The sequence below is a fragment of the Gopherus evgoodei genome, chromosome 1 (genome assembly GCF_007399415.2).
Source record: "Gopherus evgoodei ecotype Sinaloan lineage chromosome 1, rGopEvg1_v1.p, whole genome shotgun sequence".
Classification (NCBI taxonomy): Eukaryota; Metazoa; Chordata; order Testudines; family Testudinidae; genus Gopherus; species Gopherus evgoodei.
This window is the reverse complement of record NC_044322.1, coordinates 229,795,340-229,818,795: the sequence shown is the minus strand read 5'-3', so window position 1 is coordinate 229,818,795 and position 23,456 is coordinate 229,795,340. Positions and strand designations below refer to the sequence as shown.

Genomic DNA, 23,456 nt, shown 5'->3' with positions numbered 1-23,456 from the left:
GGTCCCAGTCTAGCCAAAATAAAATCTACTTGGTTGTAACTAAGTGTATCAGACTCACACTTACTACTGTGCTACAGCTGCAAGGATTTGCAGCCCCTCTGCAATGTGATATTTACTGGTCATTGAAATATTGATGTTCTCATGCTATTGGAGAGGTCCATCAGCAAAACAAAGTATAATATTTCTGTTTATAAAGGAAAATGTGGACTTACCATAGAACCACAAAACACCCAGGTTCACAAATTCATAAAGATGATCCCATCATCTCTGCTCCATCTTCGAACTGGCTTTCACTGAATAATAACTTAGGGCCCTGACTGGTAACAAGGGTGAGGTAGTGAGAACCCTATTGATTACAATGGAAGATGAAGAAGCAATGGGTTTAAATTTCAGTAAGGGAGGTTTAGGTTGGACATTAGAAAAAACTACTTAACTGTCAGGGTGGTTAAGTACTGGAATAAATTGCCTAGGGAGATTGTGGAATCCTTGTCATTGGAGGTTTTTAAGAGCAGGTTAGACAAACACCTGTCAGGGATGGTCTAGAGAATACTTAGTCCTGTTTTGAGCGCATTGACTGGACAAGATGACCTCTCGAGGTCCCTTCCAGTCCTATGATTCTGTCTCTGTTCAAGAGGATCTCTGTGGAAAAAGCAGAACCTAATATAGAATATCATCTTTAACTTTTTACTTGGGAATTTAAAATGTCTTATTTTGCTGGGGTCAGAAACATAGTCCCAGGAGCTCATCTCTCACACACACACACTATTCCCCAGTAACAATAGTTATTAATAATAGCTAGAGTAATTCAAAGAAAGACTGACCAGCTGCAGCATTTGTCACTGCTTAAATCTGCTGGTAAGACTCTTCAAAATTTGTTGCATATTACATAGATTTACAGGAACTGATATTGACTATTCTTTTCCCTCCTTGGAAGGAGGAAGCTGCCTTTTTAACACAGCCTGTGCAAGTTGAGTCTACAATATCAATGAATAGATTGCATGGAATAACTATGAGAGCATCAGAGAAACTGGAACTCAAATTAGATTTCACATGGAATGGTGAAGGCTAATCTGGCAGAAGCACTGGTCTCCTAACTACTTCTTTTTGACCTCTGCTGTTCATTTTATTTAGAGAGTTTAAAATGGTTATTTCTCTCTTTAGGACATAAAATTATTCAGCATTAGAGGTGTGTAGATACTGAAACACCCAGCTGTTGAGGAGTGCTGGATTGAGATGGTGTATGTGTGTGGGTAGTCATTTGTTTTTAATGCAACGCTCATAGGTACAGTACCACCAGCAAAAGGTTCCACAGCAGAGCCTGTATTATCTGAAAATCTTGGGGGAGCAGCCAGAACTGAGGCTGTAATGGGCTAGATGATAGTCATGGGTTCCTAGAATCTCCTGGTTATAATTCCACCACTGAGGTAAAGGGATGTTGGGAGTGATTTTTCTGCTTTTGATGGAGTATTCCCCCTTCCCTTTGTTACCAACTCAAAAATTTTGATATTAGGCTGTTCAGTCTAGCAGACAAAGGTATAACAAGATCCAAAGGCTGGAAGTTGAAACTAGACTAACTCAGATGTGAAATGAGGCATAAATATTTACCAGTGAGAGTAATTAAGCATTGGAACAAATTACCAAGGGCTGTGGTGAATTCTCCATCACTGGCAACTTTTAAATCAAGATTGGATGTTTTTTTTAAAGATATACTGTGGTTCAAAAGCAATTACTTTGAGGAAGTTCTATGGCCTGTGTTATGCAGAAGGTCAGACTAGATGAATTACAGTCATCCCTTCTGCCTTTAGAATCTATTAATCTATTTTCTGTAGACACTTCCAGCAAATGCATTTCAAATAAGCTTTTTCACTTCTTTTGCCAAGTGGTGCTGTCTCCTTCCTTGGTTACGATCAAAAACATTTTTTTAAATGGGGAGTGGGGAAACCATAGTTTCCTTAAACCCTTGCCCCTCCTGTCTGCATCACACATACCCAAACACTGAATTTATCATATCTTAAGGGGGAAAGTGTATATGGGAACTTCTTGGAAGCACATCCTTGAGTCAAGAATTTGGTTTGCTGAATGAATAGAGAGGAGCTGCCTGAACCCAACTGGCTTCTCAAATGCCAGCCAAAGAGGAGAAGAGAGGAAAGGGAGGTGCTATGATATATGAAGTTTGCAAGGATCTTCACTATTGCTATTGAATGAACATGGAAGGTGATCAGATACAATGAGCAGCAGCATAAAACCCTAAGATAGATGCCTATAGATCTGTACAGAGAAGTCTTTGTAGGCCTGATCCAAACTCGCTGAAGTCAGTGGAAAAGCATCCATTGACATTAACAACACCCTACTCTCTTATGAAAAGTGCCACAGGATCTTCAATATTGACAAGGGGGCAGAACCTGAATTTTATGTCTCATTTGAAAGTTGGCATCTTCAACAGCATGAACCTTTCAATGTAAGTTTTGTTCATTGGCTCAGAGAGGAGGGAATGTAGTTCTGAAACCCTCTCCATGAATAGGACTGGGATCCAAAGGATGCCAGTTTAGTGGTTGATTTTGAAATTCCAAAAGATGCTATCATTGGCCTTTCTTTTGTTTCTAGGGAATATTGATTGCCTCATTTCAAATCACCAAAACCACTTCCTACAATGCCTGTCTCCCTCTTGGAGATCTCCTGATTGCACTGTGTAAACACTGCTACGTTAATAAATGTAATGGTGGTCCCAAATTCTACCTTGCCTTACACTCCTGGAAATAAATAGGCCAGATGCTCAGCTGGTGTAAATAAGCTTCTCTCCACTGAAGTCAATTGAGTTATTCCATTTTACACCAGTTGAGAATCTGGCCCAGTGGTTCTGCATGGGTTATAAATCAGGACAGAAGTTAGGCCAGCAATTGTTTGACATATATTATAAGGCCAGGCGGAGCCATTATAATCATAGAAATGTAGGGCTGGATGGGACCTCAGGAGGTTGTCTAGTCCAGTGCTTCTCAAAGCCAGTCCACCACTCATTCAGGGAAAGCCCCTGGCAGTCCAGGCCAGTTTGTTTACCTGCTGCGTCCGCAGGTTTGGCTGATCGCAGCTCCCACTGGCCATGGTTCACCGCTCCAGGCCAATGGGGGCTGCAGGAAGGGCGGCCAGCACATCCCTCGGCCTGTGCCTCTTCCCGCAGCTCCCATTGGCCTGGAGCAGCGAACTGCGGCCAGTGGGAGCTGCGATCAGCCAATTCTGTGGATGCGGCAGGTAAATAAACCGGCCCGGACTGCCAGGGCTTTTCCTGAACAAGCAGCAGCTCAACTTTGAGAAGCACTGGTCTAGTCCATCCTCTTGTGCTGAGGCAGGACCAAGTAAACCTAGACCATCCCTGACAGGAGTTTGTCCAACCTGTTTTTAAAAACCTCCAATGATGGCAATTCCACAACTTACTAACCTATTACAACATTTAACTATCCTTATAGTTAGAAAGTTTTTCATAATATCTAACCTAAATCTCCTATGCTGCAGATTGAGTCAATTACTTCTTGGCCTACTCTTGGTATATGTGGAGAACAGCTGATCCTGTCTTCTTTATAACAGCCCTTAACATATTTGAAGACTGTTATCAGATCCCCACAGTCTTCGTTTCTTGAGCTTAAACGTACCCAGTTATTTTAACCTTTTCTAAACCCTTTATCAAACCCTGTGTCAAAGACATCAGCGTTTTCTGTTTGCTTTACAAATTTATTTTGAAAAATGTTGACCACAATGGAGGCTATAATCAATATATCCTCAAAGACAATCAGGTTGAAAAAGTGTTGGAGAAAACTGTAAGTCAAATCATGGCTTTGAGTTTCACATCTCTTCTGAAGTGTTCTCGCCTGTCTTCTTACAGCTATGAAATGCCCCAACTCTTTGATATATGATCACTGTCGAACAAGCTGCACAAAGCACTGTGAGAACAGCACCAGCATCAGTGTCTGCAAGGACTATCCCATAGAAGGCTGCTTCTGTCCACCTGGACAGGTGACTTTAAATAGTTATTGTGTTGATGAAGAAGTCTGCACAGAGTGCATCGCTGAAGATGGAACACACTATCAGGTAGCTGTCTAGTTACTGCTTATCTGCAGAGTTGTCAGGGTGTGCGTTTGCCAAATGAATCTACATCTGATAAATCTGTCTATTTTTCCCTTCAGACATTTTTTCAGTCTGCTTCTTCATGGCTGGCCGGCTGTCTGCCCCATGCAGCTCCCTCAGTGTGAAATTGACTAGGCTCAACATTAAATTCACAGCTGGGGCTGCTGAGGCCAGGAAATGCATGACAAATTTGTGTGGAAGAAGCAGGGGAGAAGATGAGGAGAGCAGGGAATGGCATACATGGGTATTTACCAAGAGATCTATTTCTCTCCATCAGGCTTTTACCAGTAAACACAAGTTTAAACATAAAAGTAGAGTCCCGGGATTCCTTATGCTGTGGGTGTATCTTACTTCCATGCCAAGGCACTGGGAAGGTTTCCAAGGTCTAGTCTACACTTACAGTCATAAGTGTTGGAATTACGCTGATGGAAGAGATTCTCCTGCTGGCATCAGCACTCCAGCTCTCCAAAAGGCAGTAACTATGTCGATGGGAGAAGCCCTCCCATCAACATAGCACTGGCTACACCAGAGGTTATTAACCACTTTGCTCAAAATCCACGCCCCTGAGCAACATAACTCCACCAACGTAAGTTGGTAGTGTGGACCAACCCTGAAACTGTTTCAGCAGTTAGCACAAGAGTGACAAGGGTAGCCTGGTCCAATCTCAGGCTATGTCCCCTTCCACTCAAAAATGGACAGAAAAGGGAAGTTTCTTTTAATAAATCGAAGGGTTCTGTCCCACTGAAAATCTGTTCTCCTCAGGTAAGTGCAGGATGGGACCTCTGGCAAGCATAGAAAGGGAGGTATTACTTGTATAGTCTCAAAACCACACAAACTGGAGACCCATGATAACAGATGGCCCCTACCAGCAGTTCTTTGTCTGACACATGGAGTGCCTGTCCCTGTATGCTCTCTTCAGGTCTTTTCCCACCATTAGCTGCATAGTGAGCTGTTTTGGTCTCATTTTCCACGTGGGGTCTGAGCACTGCTCCACCCTAGGAGAGGAGCAAAGTCCATGAAAGAATGCTTCACTGTTAACATACGCAGCAATATGCCATGTGCTCTGAGGTGGATTGTCCTAGGGCCATGCCACATTTATAGCAGCTGCTCCCAAGCTCTCTGCTTCCCCCTGGCTTACACAGAGACCCATAAAGTTGTTGTTTCCTGTGTATGTGTGCATGCCCGGTTTCACTGTGCAGCACTGAGGAAGGGAGAAGTGTCATAAACAGATAGCTAAGGGTTAATGTCTCTTTCACCTGAAACACCTGACCAGAGAACCAATCAGGAAACCGGATTTTTTTTCAACTTTGGGTGGAGGGAATTGTGTGTCTGAGTCTTTTGTCTGTCTGCCTGCTTTCTCTGAGCTTTGGAGAAGTACTTTCTACTTTCTAGTCTTCTGTTTCTAAGTGTAAGGACAAAGAGATCAGATAGTAAGTTCTATGGTTTCTTTTCTTTGGTATTTGCATGAATATAAGTGCTGGAGTGCTTTGATTTGTATTCTTTTTGAATAAGGCTGTTTATTCAAAATTCTTTTAAGAAATTGCCCTGTATTGTGTTATCTGAATACAGAGAGACTATTTGTATTTTTTTCTTTCTTTTTATATAAAGCTTTCTTTTAAGACCTGTTGGAGTTTTTCTTTACTTCAGGGAAATTGAGTCTATACTCACCAGGGAATTGGTGGGAGGAAGAAATCAGGGGAGGTCTGTGTGTGTTGAATTGGCTAGCCTGATTTTGCATTCCCTCTGGGGAATAGGAAAGTCCTTTTTGTTCCCAGGACTGGGGAACGGAGAGGGGGAATCACTCTGTGTAGTTTCACAGAGCTTGTGTCTGTGTATCTCTCCAGGAGCACCTGGAGGGGGGAAGGGAAACAGGATTATTTCCCTTTGTTGTGAGACTCAAGGGATTTGGGTCTTGGGGTCCCCAGGGAAGGTTTGTCAGGGGGACCAGAGTGCCCCAAAACACTCTAATTTTTTGGGTGGTGGCAGCAAGTACCAGGTCCAAGCTGGTAACTAAGCTTGGAGGCTTTCATGCTAACCCCCATATTTTGGACGCTAAGGTCCAAATCTGGGAATAAGGTTATAACATGAGTGGCAGTGGCGGGATATAGACAGAATCCAGAAGCCAGTAGGAATATTATATTTTTCTTTTCTCTGCTAAGGGCTTTTTAGCAGAGAGAAACAGTTTGGTTTTAAAAGGGAACCAGAGAGAATTTTTTTTTCTGCTCTCTCTGGCAGTGTGTGCCTTGCATGTTAAGCAAGAAACTGTTAAGGGTCTTTTGTCATGCAATAGCCCTCCCATTAGGAGGCAAGTACCAGCACTTATATGCATGCAAATAAAGTGGTTTTTCTGGTTTCCCTTCATTGAACATTAGCTAGAGAGAGAAAAGGAAAAAAGCACTGTTGCTAGGCAGACTCCAGGAGGGAACAGAGCCTGCAGTTCAGAAGATAAACACCGGAGGGCACCCCCACACAAGAAAACAGGAACCATGACTTCTAAGGCAAAAATTGGCGCCGAAGAACAAATCAAAGAAGCTGAACACAGGCGACAACTGGAAATAAAACAAAAAGAGATGGAGATAAAAGAAAAGGAAGAAAGCATCAAACTGGCAGCCTTCCAAAGAGAACAGGCAGCCCAAGAGGCAGCACACAAATGAAAACTAGAAGAAGAAGAGGTGGCCTACCGAAGGAAACAAGCAGAAGATGAGGCGGCCCACCGCCGAGAAATGGAAAAACAACAAAAAGAAATGGAAAAACAACAAAAAGAGAATGAAGAGAAGGAAAAACAGAGAAAACATGAACTGGACTTGGCAAAAGCTGGGCTGCATGTGCCAGCCAACCCTAACAACCCGGCGCCAATTATTGCTCCACAGCACAGAAAATTTCCCACCTACAAGGCAGGTGATGACACCGAGGCCTTCTTGGAAAATTTTGAAAGAGCCTGTCTTGGGTACAACATCCCCGAAGACCAGTACATGGTAGAATTGAGGTCACAGCTCAGTGGACCTTTAGCAGAGGTGGCAGCTGAAATGCCTAAGCTGCAAATGAATGACTATAAACTTTTTCAAACCAAGGCCAGATACAGGATGGGGATAACCCCAGATCATGCCCGTCGGCGCTTCAGAACCCAAAAGTGGAAACCAGAGGTGTCATTTCCCAAACACGCCTACTACATTGCAAAAAACTATGAGGCCTGGTTAACAGGAAACAACATTCAAACCTAGGAAGAACTGAACCTCCTCATACAAATGGAGCAGTTCTTGGATGGTGTTCCTGAAGACATCACATGGTACATACAAGATAGAAATCCCAAAAATATCGCTGAGGCGGGGGAGATTGGAGCCAAATGGATGGAACTGGCAGAAAGCAAAAAAGCTACTGTCAAGGGGAACGATTACCCCAGGGGGCACACAGACCATAAACCCTACAACCGAGGACAGCCAAAGACCCTACATACCACCCAAGTAAAGCCACAGATACCCTACCCTTCAACCTCACCAGTCTCCAGTAACTCACCTCGGCCCACTGACCCATCAGATGGAAGATGCTTTAAGTGTAATGAACTGGGAAATATAAAGGCCAACTGTCCCAAGAACACCATGCGAGTGCAATTCATTACACCACCATCACACCAAAGATCCCCAGGCCCAGATGCCTCTCAAATACCCTTGGAGCGAAGGGAAAATTTGAGAGTGGGCGGAAAGAAGGTTACTGCGTGGAGAGACACGGGGGCACAAGTGTCAGCTATCCACCAATCCTTCGTTGACCCCAAATTCATCAACCCAAAGGCCAAAGTTACAATTTACCCCTTCATGTCACAAGCTGTAGACTTGCCTACAGCTCAACTGCCTGTCCAGTACAAAGGCTGGTCAGGAATGTGGACTTTTGCAGTCTATGACAATTATCCTATCCCCATGCTACTAGGGGAAGACTTGGCCAACCAGGTGAGGCGGGCCAAGAGAGTGGGAATGGTTACACGTAGCCAAACCAGGCAAGCTTCCAGACCCATTCCTGTTCCTGAGCCGTCCACAGAGGCCCCGTCTGTGTTACCAGAGACCCAGACAGAGGTAGTGGATCCAGATTCCATGCCAACCACTGAAACAGCCATAGCATCTCCAGTCCCAGGCCCGGAACTGGAACAGCAACCAGCAAGTGCAACCACATCTTCAAACTCAACGCCAGAAGGCGCCAGCGAGCCAGAACTGGCAGAAGCAACAGACAGCCATACCCAAAAGGCTCAGCCAGAGCCTGAAATACCCTCAGGTGCACCAGCGGAGAGCGGTTCACCAGCAACGGAAACAACCCCATCACCTACATCGCTTCCAGAGGGACCAAGCCCAAGTCCACAGTCTGAGGAAGAACTGGTGACCCCAGCCTCAAGGGAACAGTTCCAGGCTGAGCAGGAAGCAGATGACAGCCTTCAGAAAGCGTGGGCGGCGGCACGGAGCACCCCACCGCCTCTCAGCTCTTCTAATCGATCCCGGTTTGTTATAGACCAAGGACTTTTATACAAGGAAATTCTTTCTGGTGGACACCGGGAAGAATGGCAGCCGCAAAAACAGTTGGTGGTTCCAACTAAGTACCGGGAGAAGCTCTTAAGCTTAGCCCATGATCATCCCAGTGGCCATGCTGGGGTGAACAGAACCAAGGACCGTTTGGGGAAGTCCTTCCACTGGGAGGGGATGGGCAAGGATGTTGCCAAGTATGTCCGGTCTTGTGAGGTATGCCAAAGAGTGGGTAAGCCTCAAGACCAGGTCAAGGCCCCTCTCCAGCCACTCCCCATAATTGAGGTCCCATTTCAGCGAGTAGCTGTGGATATTCTGGGCCCTTTCCCAAAAAAGACGCCCAGAGGAAAGCAGTATGTACTGACTTTAGTGGACTTTGCTACCCGATGGCCAGAAGCAGTAGCTCTAGGCAACACCAGGGCTAACACTGTGTGCCTGGCCCTAACAGACATCTTTGCCAGGGTAGGTTGGCCCTCCGACATCCTTACAGATTCAGGGTCTAATTTCCTGGCAGGGACCATGGAAAAACTGTGGGAAACTCATGGGGTGAATCACTTGGTTGCCACCCCGTACCACCATCAAACCAATGGCCTGGTGGAAAGGTTCAATGGAACTTTGGGGGCCATGATACGAAAATTCATCAACGAATTCTCCAATAATTGGGACCTAGTGTTGCAGCAGTTGCTGTTTGCCTACAGGGCTGTACCACATCCCAGTTTAGGGTTTTCACCATTTGAACTTGTGTATGGTCACGAGGTTAAGGGGCCATTACAGTTGGTGAAGCAGCAATGGGAGGGGTTTACGCCTTCTCCAGGAACTAACATTCTGGACATTGTAAGCAACCTACAAAGCACCCTCCGACACTCTTTAGCCCTTGCTAGAGAGAACCTAAAGGATGCTCAAGAAGAGCAAAAGGCCTGGTATGACAGACATGCCAGAGAACGTTCCTTCAAGGTAGGAGACCAGGTTATGGTCTTGAAGGCGCAACAGGTCCATAAGATGGAAGCATCATGGGAAGGGCCATTCACGGTCCAAGAGCGCCTGGGAGCTGTGAACTACCTCATAGCATTTCCCAATTCCTCACTAAAGCCTAAAGTGTACCATGTTAATTCTCTCAAGCCTTTCTATTCCAGAGACTTACAGGTTTGTCAGTTTACAGTCCAGGGAGATGATGCTGAGTGGTCTGACGGTGTCTACTACGACGGGAAAAAAGACGGTGGTGTGGAAGAGGTGAACCTCTCAACCACCCTGGAACGTCTGCAGCGGCAACAAATCAAGGAGCTGTGCACTAGCTTCGCCCCATTGTTCTCAGCCACCCCAGGACGGACTGAACGGGCATACCACTCCATTGATACAGGTAATGCTCACCCAATCAGAACCCCACCCTACCGGGTGTCTCCTCATGCCCAAGCTGCTATAGAACGGGAGATCCAGAACATGCTACAGATGGGTATAATCCGCCCATCTACCAGTGCATGGGCATCTCCAGTGGTTCTGGTACCCAAACCAGATGGGGAAATACGCTTTTGCGTGGACTACCGTAAGCTAAATGCGGTAACTCGTCCGGACAACTATCCAATGCCACGCACTGATGAGCTATTGGAAAAGTTGGGACGTGCCCAGTTCATCTCTACAATAGACTTAACCAAAGGGTACTGGCAAGTACCGCTAGATGAACCTGCCAAGGAGAGGTCAGCATTCGTCACCCATGCGGGGGTGTATGAATTCAATGTCCTTCCTTTCGGCCTTCAAAATGCACCCGCCACCTTCCAGAGGCTGGTAGATGGTCTACTAGCTGGACTGGGAGAATTTGCAGTTGCCTACCTCGATGATGTGGCCATTTTTTCAGACTCCTGGCCCGAACACCTACTCCACCTGGAAAAGGTCTTTGAGCGCATCAGGCAGGCAGGACTAACTGTTAAGGCCAAAAAGTGTCAAATAGGCCAAAACAGAGTGACTTACCTGGGGCACCAGGTGGGTCGAGGAACCATAAACCCCCTACAGGCCAAGGTGGATGCTATCCAAAAGTGGCCTGTCCCAAGATCAAAGAAACAGGTCCAATCCTTCTTAGGCTTGGCCGGATACTACAGGCGATTTGTACCACACTACAGCCAAATCGCTGCCCCATTGACCGACCTAACCAAAAAGACCCAGCCAAATGCCGTTAAGTGGACTAATGAGTGTCAAAAGGCCTTTACCCAGCTTAAGGCGATGCTCATGTCTGACCCTGTGCTCAGGGCCCTGGACTTTGACAAGCCATTCCTAGTAACCACAGATGCATCTGAGCGTGGTATAGGAGCAGTGCTCATGCAGGAAGCAACAGATCACAACTTCCATCCTGTCGTGTTTCTCAGCAAGAAACTGTCTGAGAGGGAAAGTCACTGGTCAGTCAGTGAAAAGGAATGCTATGCCATTGTGTACGCCCTGGAAAAGCTACGCCCATATGTTTGGGGACGGCGGTTCAAACTACAAACTGACCATGCTGCACTAAAGTGGCTTCATACTGCCAAGGGGAACAACAAGAAACTTCTTCGTTGGAGTTTAGCTCTCCAAGATTTTGATTTTGACATTCAACACATCACAGGAGCTTCTAACAAAGTTGCTGATGCACTCTCCCGTGAGAGTTTCCCAGAATCCAGTTGTTAAAAAGTGTTATTAAAAATAAAAGTCTGTTAGTTATATACTTAGTAGTATATGTAAAGGTGCATGTGTTGTATTAACCTGTTTATTTTCAAGTTCTAGAAGGAAATTGCCGCCAGTGAGCTTCCCCACTGTCTGCAATTTGGGGGGCGTGTCATAAACAGATAGCTAAGGGTTAATGTCTCTTTCACCTGAAACACCTGACCAGAGAACCAATCAGGAAACCGGATTTTTTTTCAACTTTGGGTGGAGGGAATTGTGTGTCTGAGTCTTTTGTCTGTCTGCCTGCTTTCTCTGAGCTTTGGAGAAGTACTTTCTACTTTCTAGTCTTCTGTTTCTAAGTGTAAGGACAAAGAGATCAGATAGTAAGTTCTATGGTTTCTTTTCTTTGGTATTTGCATGAATATAAGTGCTGGAGTGCTTTGATTTGTATTCTTTTTGAATAAGGCTGTTTATTCAAAATTCTTTTAAGAAATTGCCCTGTATTGTGTTATCTGAATACAGAGAGACTATTTGTATTTTTTTCTTTCTTTTTATATAAAGCTTTCTTTTAAGACCTGTTGGAGTTTTTCTTTACTTCAGGGAAATTGAGTCTATACTCACCAGGGAATTGGTGGGAGGAAGAAATCAGGGGAGGTCTGTGTGTGTTGAATTGGCTAGCCTGATTTTGCATTCCCTCTGGGGAATAGGAAAGTCCTTTTTGTTCCCAGGACTGGGGAACGGAGAGGGGGAATCACTCTGTGTAGTTTCACAGAGCTTGTGTCTGTGTATCTCTCCAGGAGCACCTGGAGGGGGGAAGGGAAACAGGATTATTTCCCTTTGTTGTGAGACTCAAGGGATTTGGGTCTTGGGGTCCCCAGGGAAGGTTTGTCAGGGGGACCAGAGTGCCCCAAAACACTCTAATTTTTTGGGTGATGGCAGCAAGTACCAGGTCCAAGCTGGTAACTAAGCTTGGAGGCTTTCATGCTAACCCCCATATTTTGGACGCTAAGGTCCAAATCTGGGAATAAGGTTTGCTTCCCCCTGGCTTACACAGAGACCCATAAAGTTGTTGTTTCCTGTGTATGTGTGCATGCCCGGTTTCACTGTGCAGCACTGAGGAAGGGAGAAGTTTTGCTCCTTTCCATGCAGATTCTGGGAGTGGAGCATATAGCTCTATAGATATGGGCAAGACTCAGGAAGGTTCTGAGTCCATGTTCAGTTTTGATAAGAATGTAAACTTTTAGGTGTCATATCTGAATCTTCTCTAAAAGTCAATCAGACTTCTTAGATCTGCAGCTCTGTCATGGGAATGTAACGAGGACAGGCTTTTCTTCTTGCAGTTCATGTCTGCTTCTGGTTTGAATTCATTTTGAGGCCTAGCTTGGTTCTTATTTTATGGACCGCACTTAGTGTAACAGACACACTCTTTTACAAGTTGGGGTGTGTGTGTGTGTATGTGTATTAGATGGATTTCCTGTTTTTCAGTCATAACAGTAAATTTGTGTTAATGGATAACCACTGGTAAAAAAATTAGATTAATATTTCAGCAATAATGCATGTTATAAACATTTACAATTGATTAAAACAAAAGGAGGACCAGATGATCTGTGCATAAAATTTCTGGAAGAACAATTGCTCTGTTAAAATTAAGAACTGTTTACATTCATTTTCATAATGACAAAATGTAAAACTGTAGAGCAAACTCTCAGGTGTTATGAATGATTCAGTAATGATGAAAGATGCACTTGATTTATTAAAAAAACAAACAAAAAAAACAGGAGTACTTGTGGCACCTTAGAGACCAACAAATTTATTTGAGCATAAACTTTCGTGGGCTAGAACCCACTTCATTGGATGCATAGAATGGAGCATATAAGAAGAATGTATATATACATACAGAGAAGATGCCATATATACTCTTCTTATATGTTCCATTCTATGCATCCAGTGAAGTGGGTTCTAGCCCATGAAAGCTTATGCTCAAATAAATTTGTTAGTCTCTAAGGTGCCACAAGTTCTCCTGTTCCTTTTACAGATTCAGACTAACACAGCTGCTACTCTGAAACTTGATTTATGAAAATAGGCACTACACAAACCACATTGTCAATGTAATATTCATACTGGTTGCCAGTCTACAGCAGAAATTCTACTAATGTTAGCATATATTAACAGTTATCTATGACTCTCAAGCTGCTTAATGTGGTAGGAAAACCATACTTGTAACAAGCGTCGCCTGTTTATTAATATAGTTTATGCATTAGTGCCACCTGCTGGTGTTGTGTAAGAATTACTGTAAGAATAGGTAATCCATTCATTCCAGCAATGACAGTTCTTATAGATTTGATAGTCACATATACAGAATTTATATTAAAGAATTAATTTAAAGTCCATAATAGCCACATGAAGTTTTGAAATTATTTAGACAAAAGGGCAAAAGGCAAGCTCAAAATCAATGGCCATCTTTCTCAGAGGCATCTGCAGCTCCTATTAACTGCGTTAAGAGTCACGGGTTCTCAGTACCTCTGAAAATTTGGCCATAATTTGTTTTTGATCAATCTATGTTTTAAATAGTGAAGCTGGATTTACCTGACCATTTAACGGACTGGTAAACACCAGTTGCTTAACACAGGTGACCTAATAAGGGTGGAGCAGAATACATTTTGATTCTGTCTCTGAAGAGAGAAAGCTGCCTGATAAATGGATTCTCTTGCACTGTGTACCATTGCTATCCTAAACCTTTTTGTTGAAACTCTAAACTGTGCACAGCTCCCACTGATCTCAAGGACTCTAGTGCTGTCACCACAGTATTTCTGTAAGGGAAGTATAGGACAGGTGCAGATTCAGGCACGAGCACTATAAGTCCATGCGTAGGGTCCTGGCTCCTCAGTCACATATTGTTGTCAGAATCTGTTTTCATTTACAATAAATGTTTCCAGAAAAACTTGAGTGTAACAGATGCAGTGATATCCACCTGTGTCTGCAGAGAACCTGAAAGAGTAGCCTTAAAAGGTACAAAATGTCACATGCATCTCATGGGGTGTTAACTCTGAAATCTTCTGCTTTGGGCAGCTCCATCAACACACTCCCAGCAGTGGGCTCTGTGTATGAAGGGCCCTTGTTACTGACACCCCAGCATGGCTCTGCTGCTGCAGTGTCCTTCAGCGACACCACACAGAGAAAGTCATCTGATCAGTTTATTGGAGGCTGAGTCCTCCCTCCTCTGGGAGAAACCCCAGCCCAACTAAAGGTAAAGTGTAGTAATACAGGAACAAGGGAGCCTTCTGTCTGTCCAAGGAGGAGTGGTGGAAGGTTTCCCTACCAGATCAGCGAACAGCTCTTATATGAGTGGCCTCTATCACAATTTTTCCAAGGAAGGGTGGGATCATGGCAAAGGGGTGTGGTCATAGAGAAGAGCAGAGCTACAAGAAGTCCATGTGTGAGGTGTGTCTAACAACTCAGATTGCTTTAACCCAGCTTTTGGTTTACAGAGAGTCTCTTACTGATATCTTGAGGAAAAGCCTTTCCATAGCACTGAGGATGAAAGTATTTGTGAGAGCAGATGTGTGATCATCTTATTGTGTCTTGAAATGTTCAAGTGCTTCAGTGTTTCACTGTTTGCTGATGTTCAAAAGATACAAGAAATAACACGACATCCTCTTTAGTCCACCTGCAGAGAACTCTAATCATGTTCTATGAAATGGTCAGATAATACAAATGCAGTGCTTCCAAATCCCTGGGATAATGCTGTTTATTGGCAACTTAACTATGCAAACTTTCCTCTGCTGAGACAGATTCCCCACAGACTGACCACTCAGTTGCCTCACTTCCTTTGTTTTGTAGGCTGCTAGCTCTTTCTAGCAGTTTGCTTCAATGTGCTGCTGCTTTTGTTGTAGTCCCACTATTAACCTCCTCATTTAATTCAGTCTAAAAGACCTTTTTGACTCATATAACGCTTATAGTACATATAGCATCTCCAGGGCTAAGTGGTGGTCAGCCTAGACATCACCCTTCTTCTTGCATTAGTAAGGATCATACTACACTTTTATCAAGAAAGTCCCCGAAAGTTTCTATCTGGACAATATTCTCTCCTCCATGGTATTACACCCTAGGATCTCATTCAAAGCATGATTTGATTATGCAAATGTACTTAAATTATCCACAAAACATCTCTCCACTACCTGCCTCCTCGCTTGAATGTTAAATGTAAACAGTTATTTTTACCTGTCTGTGAACTCAAGGACCAAAATGTCCACTTTCCAACTTTTCCCTCTTGCCAATGATAGCCAGCACTGAGGGACAATCATGCATATTACTATCAATTTCTCTATGCATTGATTACCTTTAAGGAATATCGCAAAGGAATTACAGTATCTGATTTGGTATTAATTTAGCCTCTGTCCAGAGTCCAATGCAGTGGGAATTCTAATGTGTTATTCTGAAACATTCTCAGCTTAAAATAGGCTTTGTTTCTTTATTTCTGATATGCTTAAATACTAATAATCTGAAAAGGCTGCTACTTCTATATACTTCCAACATATCATTTTTTCTCTTATTACTCCAGTACATCCAGTCTTAGTGTGTATAATACCACCATTGTGTAGTATTATTTACAGTAGTTTGCAGTTGTACTCATGAAGTCTGAACATTATGTATGCATAAAACAATGGTCATTTCTCACCGTATTGATGCATTCTTTGCATCCCTTGCTAAATCTCAGTATAACCTAATTTCTAAATTGTGTAGTTCTCTGGATTCTCGTAGTTATCAGAAGAAGCAAAACAGTCCCATATGTAGTCTTCTGGTTTTCCAGATTAGTTCACTTTCCCTCCAGCAGTTTGCATACCAATGATCAGAAGATTTCCTTTCTCTCTTACAACCTGTTATTTTTATGCAGCACACAGAAACATGGATTCCTTCCAACGAGCCCTGCAAGATCTGCATGTGTCTTGAGAATAGGATAATAAACTGCACTACCCAACCTTGCCCTACTGCCAAACGTAAACTGTTATTAAATCTCTCTCTCTCTATATATATATATTTTAAATTTCTACTTTGCTTATTTGTATCTAAGTGTGGTTTACAACTGTGTTTTTCCTCCCCTCACTCTAGCTGCAGTTTGTGGTCCCTGTGAAGTTTCCAGACTACGCCAGGATTCTGATCAGTGTTGTCCAAAGTATGAGTGTGGTAGGTTGCAGATAACGGGGAGAGCTATAGTTTATAATGATGTCAAGGTCTCAATTTTTTTTGTTTACTAGCTACTTTTCAAACTTAAGATTGGCATTTTCAGTTAGATCACGTATTGATTAAGATAGTCTTTTTCAAAGCACTTGAGGGCCATATTCACCTCTTTGTGGGGAAAAACCCACATGAGAACAAAAAACTTTATGAATCTCTACACAGTTTCCTTGTTTTGTGTGTGTGTGTCTGTGTGTACATGGAGGGAGGCAGGGGACAATTTGTCTCAGTGACTTTAGAATGGTTATTTCATTTTTTCAGTAGCTATTGTTTATCTAATCTACACAATCTACACTTGTGAAACACAATGTTAGTACTTTAATGCACCTAAAACCAAACAGGAATTGTTCCCTAAATCATTTCTAGCAGAGAAGCAATGAAGTACATGGAAATCTAAAAATGAGGTGTCTCCAGGACTAACTAGCTAAGTACCAACTGATACAATGCCTCATTTTTTTTGTCTTAGTATGTGATTTAGTTACCTGTGATCTGCCTGCTGTACCTGTTTGTGAAGATGGTCTTCAGCCTGTATTGACAAACCCTGGAGAATGTAGACCAACTTACAGTTGTGGTAAAGTATCTTTTAAACATTAAACAATATTTGAGCAATGAGATTGAACAAAGAAACAAATATAAGTGCCTGACTGTCTGGAAAACACCAATTTAGATCCAATAGGACCTGTAGCAATCTTACAAACTGGAAACATTCCATTACTTTCTCTTTCTGAGAATGCACTATAAACTATAGAACAGAACAATGTTAAGAGTTGCAGGGGCTCTGATCAAGAGCTTACTAACATTACAAATACTTTTACTGCGTAATAAATGAAGGAAGGTGTTTCTGAAGGAATAAAAACATTGGTCCTGAACTTGCAATAGGATCTGCTAGTTGAGACTTCTACACCTGTGTGACTTATTGAAATCAATCCCTAGTGGATCTCAATGCCGTATCAGAGGCTTGCTTTAAGAGAAACTACACTTGTGGTTTCTATTATATCATTCTGTAATGCCCTGTGCTCCGTGTGATACCTAATTATTTGACAGCTTGCAAGCAAGAGGAATGCAAGCTGGAGCACATTCCTTCCTGCCCTCCACATCGAGAGCTGACTGTTAAGAAGACCCAGTGTTGTGATGAATATGAGTGCACCTGCAGCTGTACCAACTCTACAGTGAGCTGCCCAGCTGGGTATTTATCTACATCTGTCACCAATGACTGTGGCTGCACAACTACTAACTGCATTCCAGACAAGGTGGGTGGAATGAACTATCCGTCTTACAGAGGAAAATATCCTTCTTGCAAGGAGATGCTGCTCCAAAGCAGTCAGTCCAGTTTTTCCATGGTAATGCCAAGTCTCCCAAAGCAATGCCGGACAAGTACATGAAGGCTTTTAGTAATAAAACTGTACGCAAGCAAAGGGAACAATTGCACATCACTGTGCATGTTACATTGTAATAATTTCTTGCAATATTAACAAAACTAAACTGTTTACAGTTACTCTGTGGTTTTCAGGATGAAAATGCAGCTAACCATGTAACAGCTCTGAAGTCATTCTGGCAGCATGAATTTCAGAGATCATTCTGAAGTTTTTGCTTCTGTAATAGAAAAAGCTCATGGGTTATGTTTTGTACAGATAAACATTTCAGAATTTCACTCTTTACAAGCTTTCTTTTTGTTGCTATTCAAATATGCACACAATCTATTTGCCATATTAAATTGAAATACTTGTGACTACATTAGATCTACATGCTCATTAGAGCAGCTGCATTTTGACCATGCCTGATGCTTCCTGTCACTGATTTCATTGTAGTTCTTCACATGAGCCAAATTCATCTCTGAAGTAATGCCATTGACTCTAATAGAGTTACACTACAATAGAATTTGTCCCTAACAGTTTTTTTATTTGTATAGACTATTATGCTACATTAAGTATCTGGAGATAGTATGGCTTAATGGATAGAGCACTAGTTGAGACACAGAAGACCTGGGTTTTATTCACAGCTTTGCCACAGACCTACTGGGTGACCTTGAGCACAACACTTCACTGATCTGTGTCTCTGTTTCCCCATCTGTGAAAAGGGGATAATGATACTAGGTTTTATTATTTTATTATCTCTAAATATTAGACCAAACTCTTCTTTCAGTTATACTGAGTTAAACCCTGGCTAACTCCACTGAATTGAGTCAAGCAGTCTCTGGTCCATTGGATTTTAGCAACTCTTTTGTTTTTGTAATAAACTAGCCACAAATTTTCAAGACTTGAGGCATTTCCACTGGGCCCAATACACTCTGTAAGAGTTATGGTAGATCTGGTAAATCCCAGAAGAGAGGGGCAGACAGAAAGTCAGCCTTTCAGAGTGAATGGCATGTGGCCTTACATGTATTCATTGATGCATTCACTGCATTGACAGGTTTGTGTGCATCACAATGTTGTCTACCCCACTGGGAAATCCTGGGAAGAAGTCTGTAGAGACTGCACCTGCACTGACATGGAAGATGCTGTCACAGGACTTCATATTGCAGAATGTCTTGAGAAAGAGTGCAGTACGATCTGTCCTCAGGTGAGTGACACTTAAAGGAAGGCATCAGAACAAGACTGTGGGGGATAGCATGGCTGCAGAGGATCCGAGCAAGGGGGAAGCCAAAACCAAATTCACACAATAAGTATTTACTCTACAGGAAGGTCTCAGAGAAGGAGCAGTTATAACAGCAGTTCAGATGACCCTTATCTCAAGACTGGTTCAGAGTCCCCACACTTAGTCCATAAAGTCTCTGGGCCCAGTTAGGATCTTTCTCTGGACCAGAGAGAGAGAGACCACTGTCCATAGCAGCCTGCATGGCTTCTAATCCCCTCTCTCCTGCTCAGCTTCCTGTTGCTGTGTAAATATCCCATCTATTTAACTGCTTATCCCATGCTCCACTCAGCTCTCTTCAACAATAGCAGCACAGCTAGAAGATGTGGCATGCTGCTACCAGCCACCGTCAGTGCACTTTGACTCCTCTGGGGAGTTCAGACCTGGCTGGATTAGTTAAGACTGCTGTCAGACATATTTTATGATCCTTCTTCTCTTCACGGCCTATACTCCACACAGGAAAGGGGAGCATACAGTTTACACCAGCGGTTCCGCTGCTCCATGGTCTGTTCCTCATTTTCTTTGTGCCCTGTAGGCTGCACAGAGTATGTGAGGTGAAGCTAACCTTGGCTATGTGGGACTGGAAAACACACTTCATAGTGCCCTCTCAACCCATGGCTCTTCCCATTGTTTGGTTCCCTTCACACCACACAGCAGGACAAATTGGGGCTATTTGTTTTTCCTCAGTCGTTCAGTAAAATGAAGTAGTTAGAACTGTGCAAACCAATGCACACTAAAGCCTAGCAGCAGGAGTGTTCTATAATCTGAAACCTGTTTCTTAATCAATATTTATAACCAATTTTTACTCTGGCTTCAGCTATCCACTTAAAAAGGCTGAATACTAGTTCCAGTTGGAAGACCAGGACTCAAGAATGACTTTCTTTTTGCAGTTTACTAGTAGCAGCAGGTGGTAACTGGGTTAGTTAAGAGACAATATAGCTGTGAAATGCCTTAAGATTCAGTTTTGGATGAAGTCTTGCCAGGAGAACCCATGAATGGATCATATTGCCTATGGATCTCTGCACATCGGTTACACCAGTGATGCTCTTTGTGGGTTGAAGGGAAGTACTGATTTGCTTAGTTCTGTTTTTTAAATGTTGCTAATCAGGTGCACATTACAGTAAATCAGAAGTTATTCAAACAATTGACTGAACAGCATGTTTTCTTAAATTAGTTGCTCACACTTGTTGCTGATTAACATGCCCAGTTGGATATGTTATAGCTGACTCAGCCCACTGTTCCTCTGTGGGGACAACATGGAAGTGAATGCCAGAGGAAGTAAAAGCTCTTTGCAGCCTGCTTCCTACTATCCTTCCCTCCCCTTACAACACAAACCACCTTTGTTAATAACAAGCAAGTTGATTAAAATGCAGTGATGGTCAGAAAAGTGGCCAGGTCATCACAGTGATATCTAATTTTGCTCAATGGTTCTCCCACATCAAGTCTGCTCAGTTACATTCAAAATATGGTTGGTAGTCATTCAGACTACAAATACAGCTTATGATCTGAAAAACCAGCATCATTCTTTTTACCCTTTGAATCAAAACGAGTCATAATGTGTCTGGAAATTCAAATATTTGAGCAATGTTCACTTGGCCACATTGTGCACACGTGCAGTAAAATTGTCCTGTTTATTGGGGGGGGGTTGTTTTTTGCATTGATTTGTATATCTTAATGCCAACAGAACTGCAGTTGCCTTGTGAGTGAGTTAATATTGCTGTAGGTTCGTTGCATTTCCTGACTAGTGTGTTTAAATGCTCATTTAAGCTTATATTAGCATAGGTTTTTGCACATTTTGTATGCATTGCATGCTTGGTCATGAAGACTTCAGTTATTCAAAATTGTGTGACCTAAAAAGCAGCCCCATGTTCTGAAGTCTATTTATTTAATTACAGCTGGGATTTTAGCTAAAAGGAATTAGGTGCCCAACTCCCATTGAATTTCAATGGGAGTTAGGTGCTTAACTTGTTTAGACTCCTTTGAAGATCTCAGCTGATATGCTGATCCAAGTGTAGTGTCCATCAGTATGTTCAGAAAGTCAAGGTTGGATGGCATGTATGTCTACGTGGAAGTCATACTAATGTGATAAATCACCTTTATCTTTCACTACCTCAACTGCACTCTGGTCATTTATCTACCTCAAAACTTGAGCAGTTTTCAAATAGATGCCATTTTAAAAATACACTGCCACAAAAATCTTTCTTTCTTTCTTTCCTTAAGTCTGGACCTTCCCCCAAATTACATTGGTCCAAGGCTCAGGATGGGCTCCAGTGTCTCAAAACCATCAAGGGTAGAAGTAAGAGTGTTAAGCCACTGCAGGGGAGCCCCCTCTTTCCTGATTGCGTAAGGCATTTTTTTCTGAAATATCAGACCTTAAAATATCAGTCTGGCTTTTGGCTCATAGCCATAATGTTGTCAATAAACTGTTACTCTAATAAATCATTATTAATACACAGCTGCAGGTTCTGTGCAAATCAGCCCTAAGCATGAGCATGGTAATTGCTAAAAGGTTTAGCATTATCACAGAGGGGACCGTGGCAGCTTTCTTTGGAAATCTGCCATTTCTTATGCTGTTTTAGTAAATTATCAGATATGGCAGGACCTGTGCTATTGCTGTCAGAACCTTCAAAGTGGAGAACTCTATTTCTTCAAAACTTATTACTGATTTGCATTGCCCCAGCCAAAATAATTTCCCACTTTGAACAGTCCACAAAGCTCTTTTAGATCAGATGCAATCACAGAGGACGTTGTATTAGTGTTAGGAAGCTTCTTAAATTGGAGATCGTTGTTATGATTTCTTGGTAAAGAAGAGCATGTTCAAGTACCGCTCCCTCTTATCTATATCTCATAGATTAAGGCCAGAAGGAACCATTGTGATCATCTGGTCTATCCTCCTGTATAATACAGGCCATAGGGACACCCTGAATTAATTTCTGTTTGAACTAGATCATAATTTTTAGTAAAACATCCAATTTTGGTTTTTTAAATGTCCAGTGATGGAGAATCCACCACAACCCTCAGTAAGATGTTCAAATGATAATTACTCTCACTGGTAAAAATGTATGCCTTATTTCTAGTTCGAATTTATCTAACTTCATCTTCCAGCCCTGGGATCTTGTTATACATTTGTTTGCTAGATTGAAGGAGCCCTCTATTGTCAAAGTTCTATCCCCCATATAGATACTTATAGACTGTGACTAAAGTTACCCCTGAACCTTTTCTTAAGATAAACAATTCAGACCTCCAGTGCATCTCCACCTCTGTCCATAAATAAGGTTGGCATCATGCCTGACAATGAGCTAATTCTCATCTTCCACAGGTTCTGTCTGTAAATGTACACATTGCCAGCTTCTTAACTCAGGTCAGATATGCCACTGCCTCTATCCCACCTCTTTTGAAATCCTTATTCTTTTCTTCATCTCCTTTCTCTGTGGTTTCCCAGCCCCAGGTCTCCAGAATGGGCAGAGTTCAGCTGGCTACCTTCTCAGATGACAAGTGCATCTGCAATGAGACAATTTCTGAGTGTGTTTCTGCACCAGTGGATCCCTACCAGTGGGAGCAATGGTGGAAGCTCTTGTATAGAGGGGGCTCAGGTGCTCTCACAGCTGTGCCGTCTAATCCTGCTGAGGATAAGATTGGATGACAAAGTGTAATAATCTCATTCCCCCTTATATACTATCTATGCTACATCTTCCACCACTAGAAGAAGAAGGGGAAAGCTTACAAATTTCCCCTAGTAGAAACACAGCCAGAAGAAAGATATCCAAGCACATCACCCTCCCATCTCCAAATGATTCTGCTGAGGTCCCATTCATAGAATCATAGAAATGTGGGACTGGAAGGGAACTTGATAGGTCATCTAGTCCAGTCCCCTGCACTGAGGCAGGACTAAGTATTATCTAGACCATCCCTGACAGGGGCATGTCTAACCTGTTTTTGGAGACCTCCAGTGGCAGAGATTCCACAACTTCCCCAGGTAATTCGATTGTCTAATCCCCTTGCTACAATATAAGTCCATTTCTTCTTGACCCGTCCTCAGTGGTTAACAAGAACAATTTATCACCCTCCTCTTTATAACAACCTTTTACATACTTGAAGACAGTTATCATGTGCCCTTACTCTTCTTTTCTCCAGACTACACAAACCTAGTTTAGTCAATCTTCCCGTGTGGCTTATGTTTTTCTAGATCTTTAATTATTTTTGTTATTCTCTTCTTGACTTTCTCCAATTTGTCCATTCCTTTCCCAAAGTGGTGCCCAGAATTGGACACAGTACTCGAGTTGAGGCCTTATCAGTACTGAGTAGAGTGAAAGAATTACTTCTTCAAGTGATGGTCCCTATATGTATTCT

At 42.7% G+C, this 23,456-nt stretch overlaps 1 protein-coding gene across 3 annotated transcripts in view; it reads left to right on the top strand.

Annotated features, from left to right (window-relative positions):
• VWF (von Willebrand factor) overlaps positions 1-23,456 on the top strand; it is a 252,449-nt gene that overhangs the window by 187,468 nt on the left and 41,525 nt on the right. For all 3 annotated transcript variants that reach the window (XM_030538805.1, XM_030538814.1, XM_030538797.1), the window contains exons 38-43: positions 3,875-4,080; positions 16,135-16,237; positions 16,350-16,424; positions 16,942-17,046; positions 17,520-17,725; positions 18,885-19,034. In XM_030538805.1, coding sequence (XP_030394665.1) covers positions 3,875-4,080; positions 16,135-16,237; positions 16,350-16,424; positions 16,942-17,046; positions 17,520-17,725; positions 18,885-19,034 — 845 coding nt within the window. The remainder of the gene's footprint in view (positions 1-3,874; positions 4,081-16,134; positions 16,238-16,349; positions 16,425-16,941; positions 17,047-17,519; positions 17,726-18,884; positions 19,035-23,456) is intronic.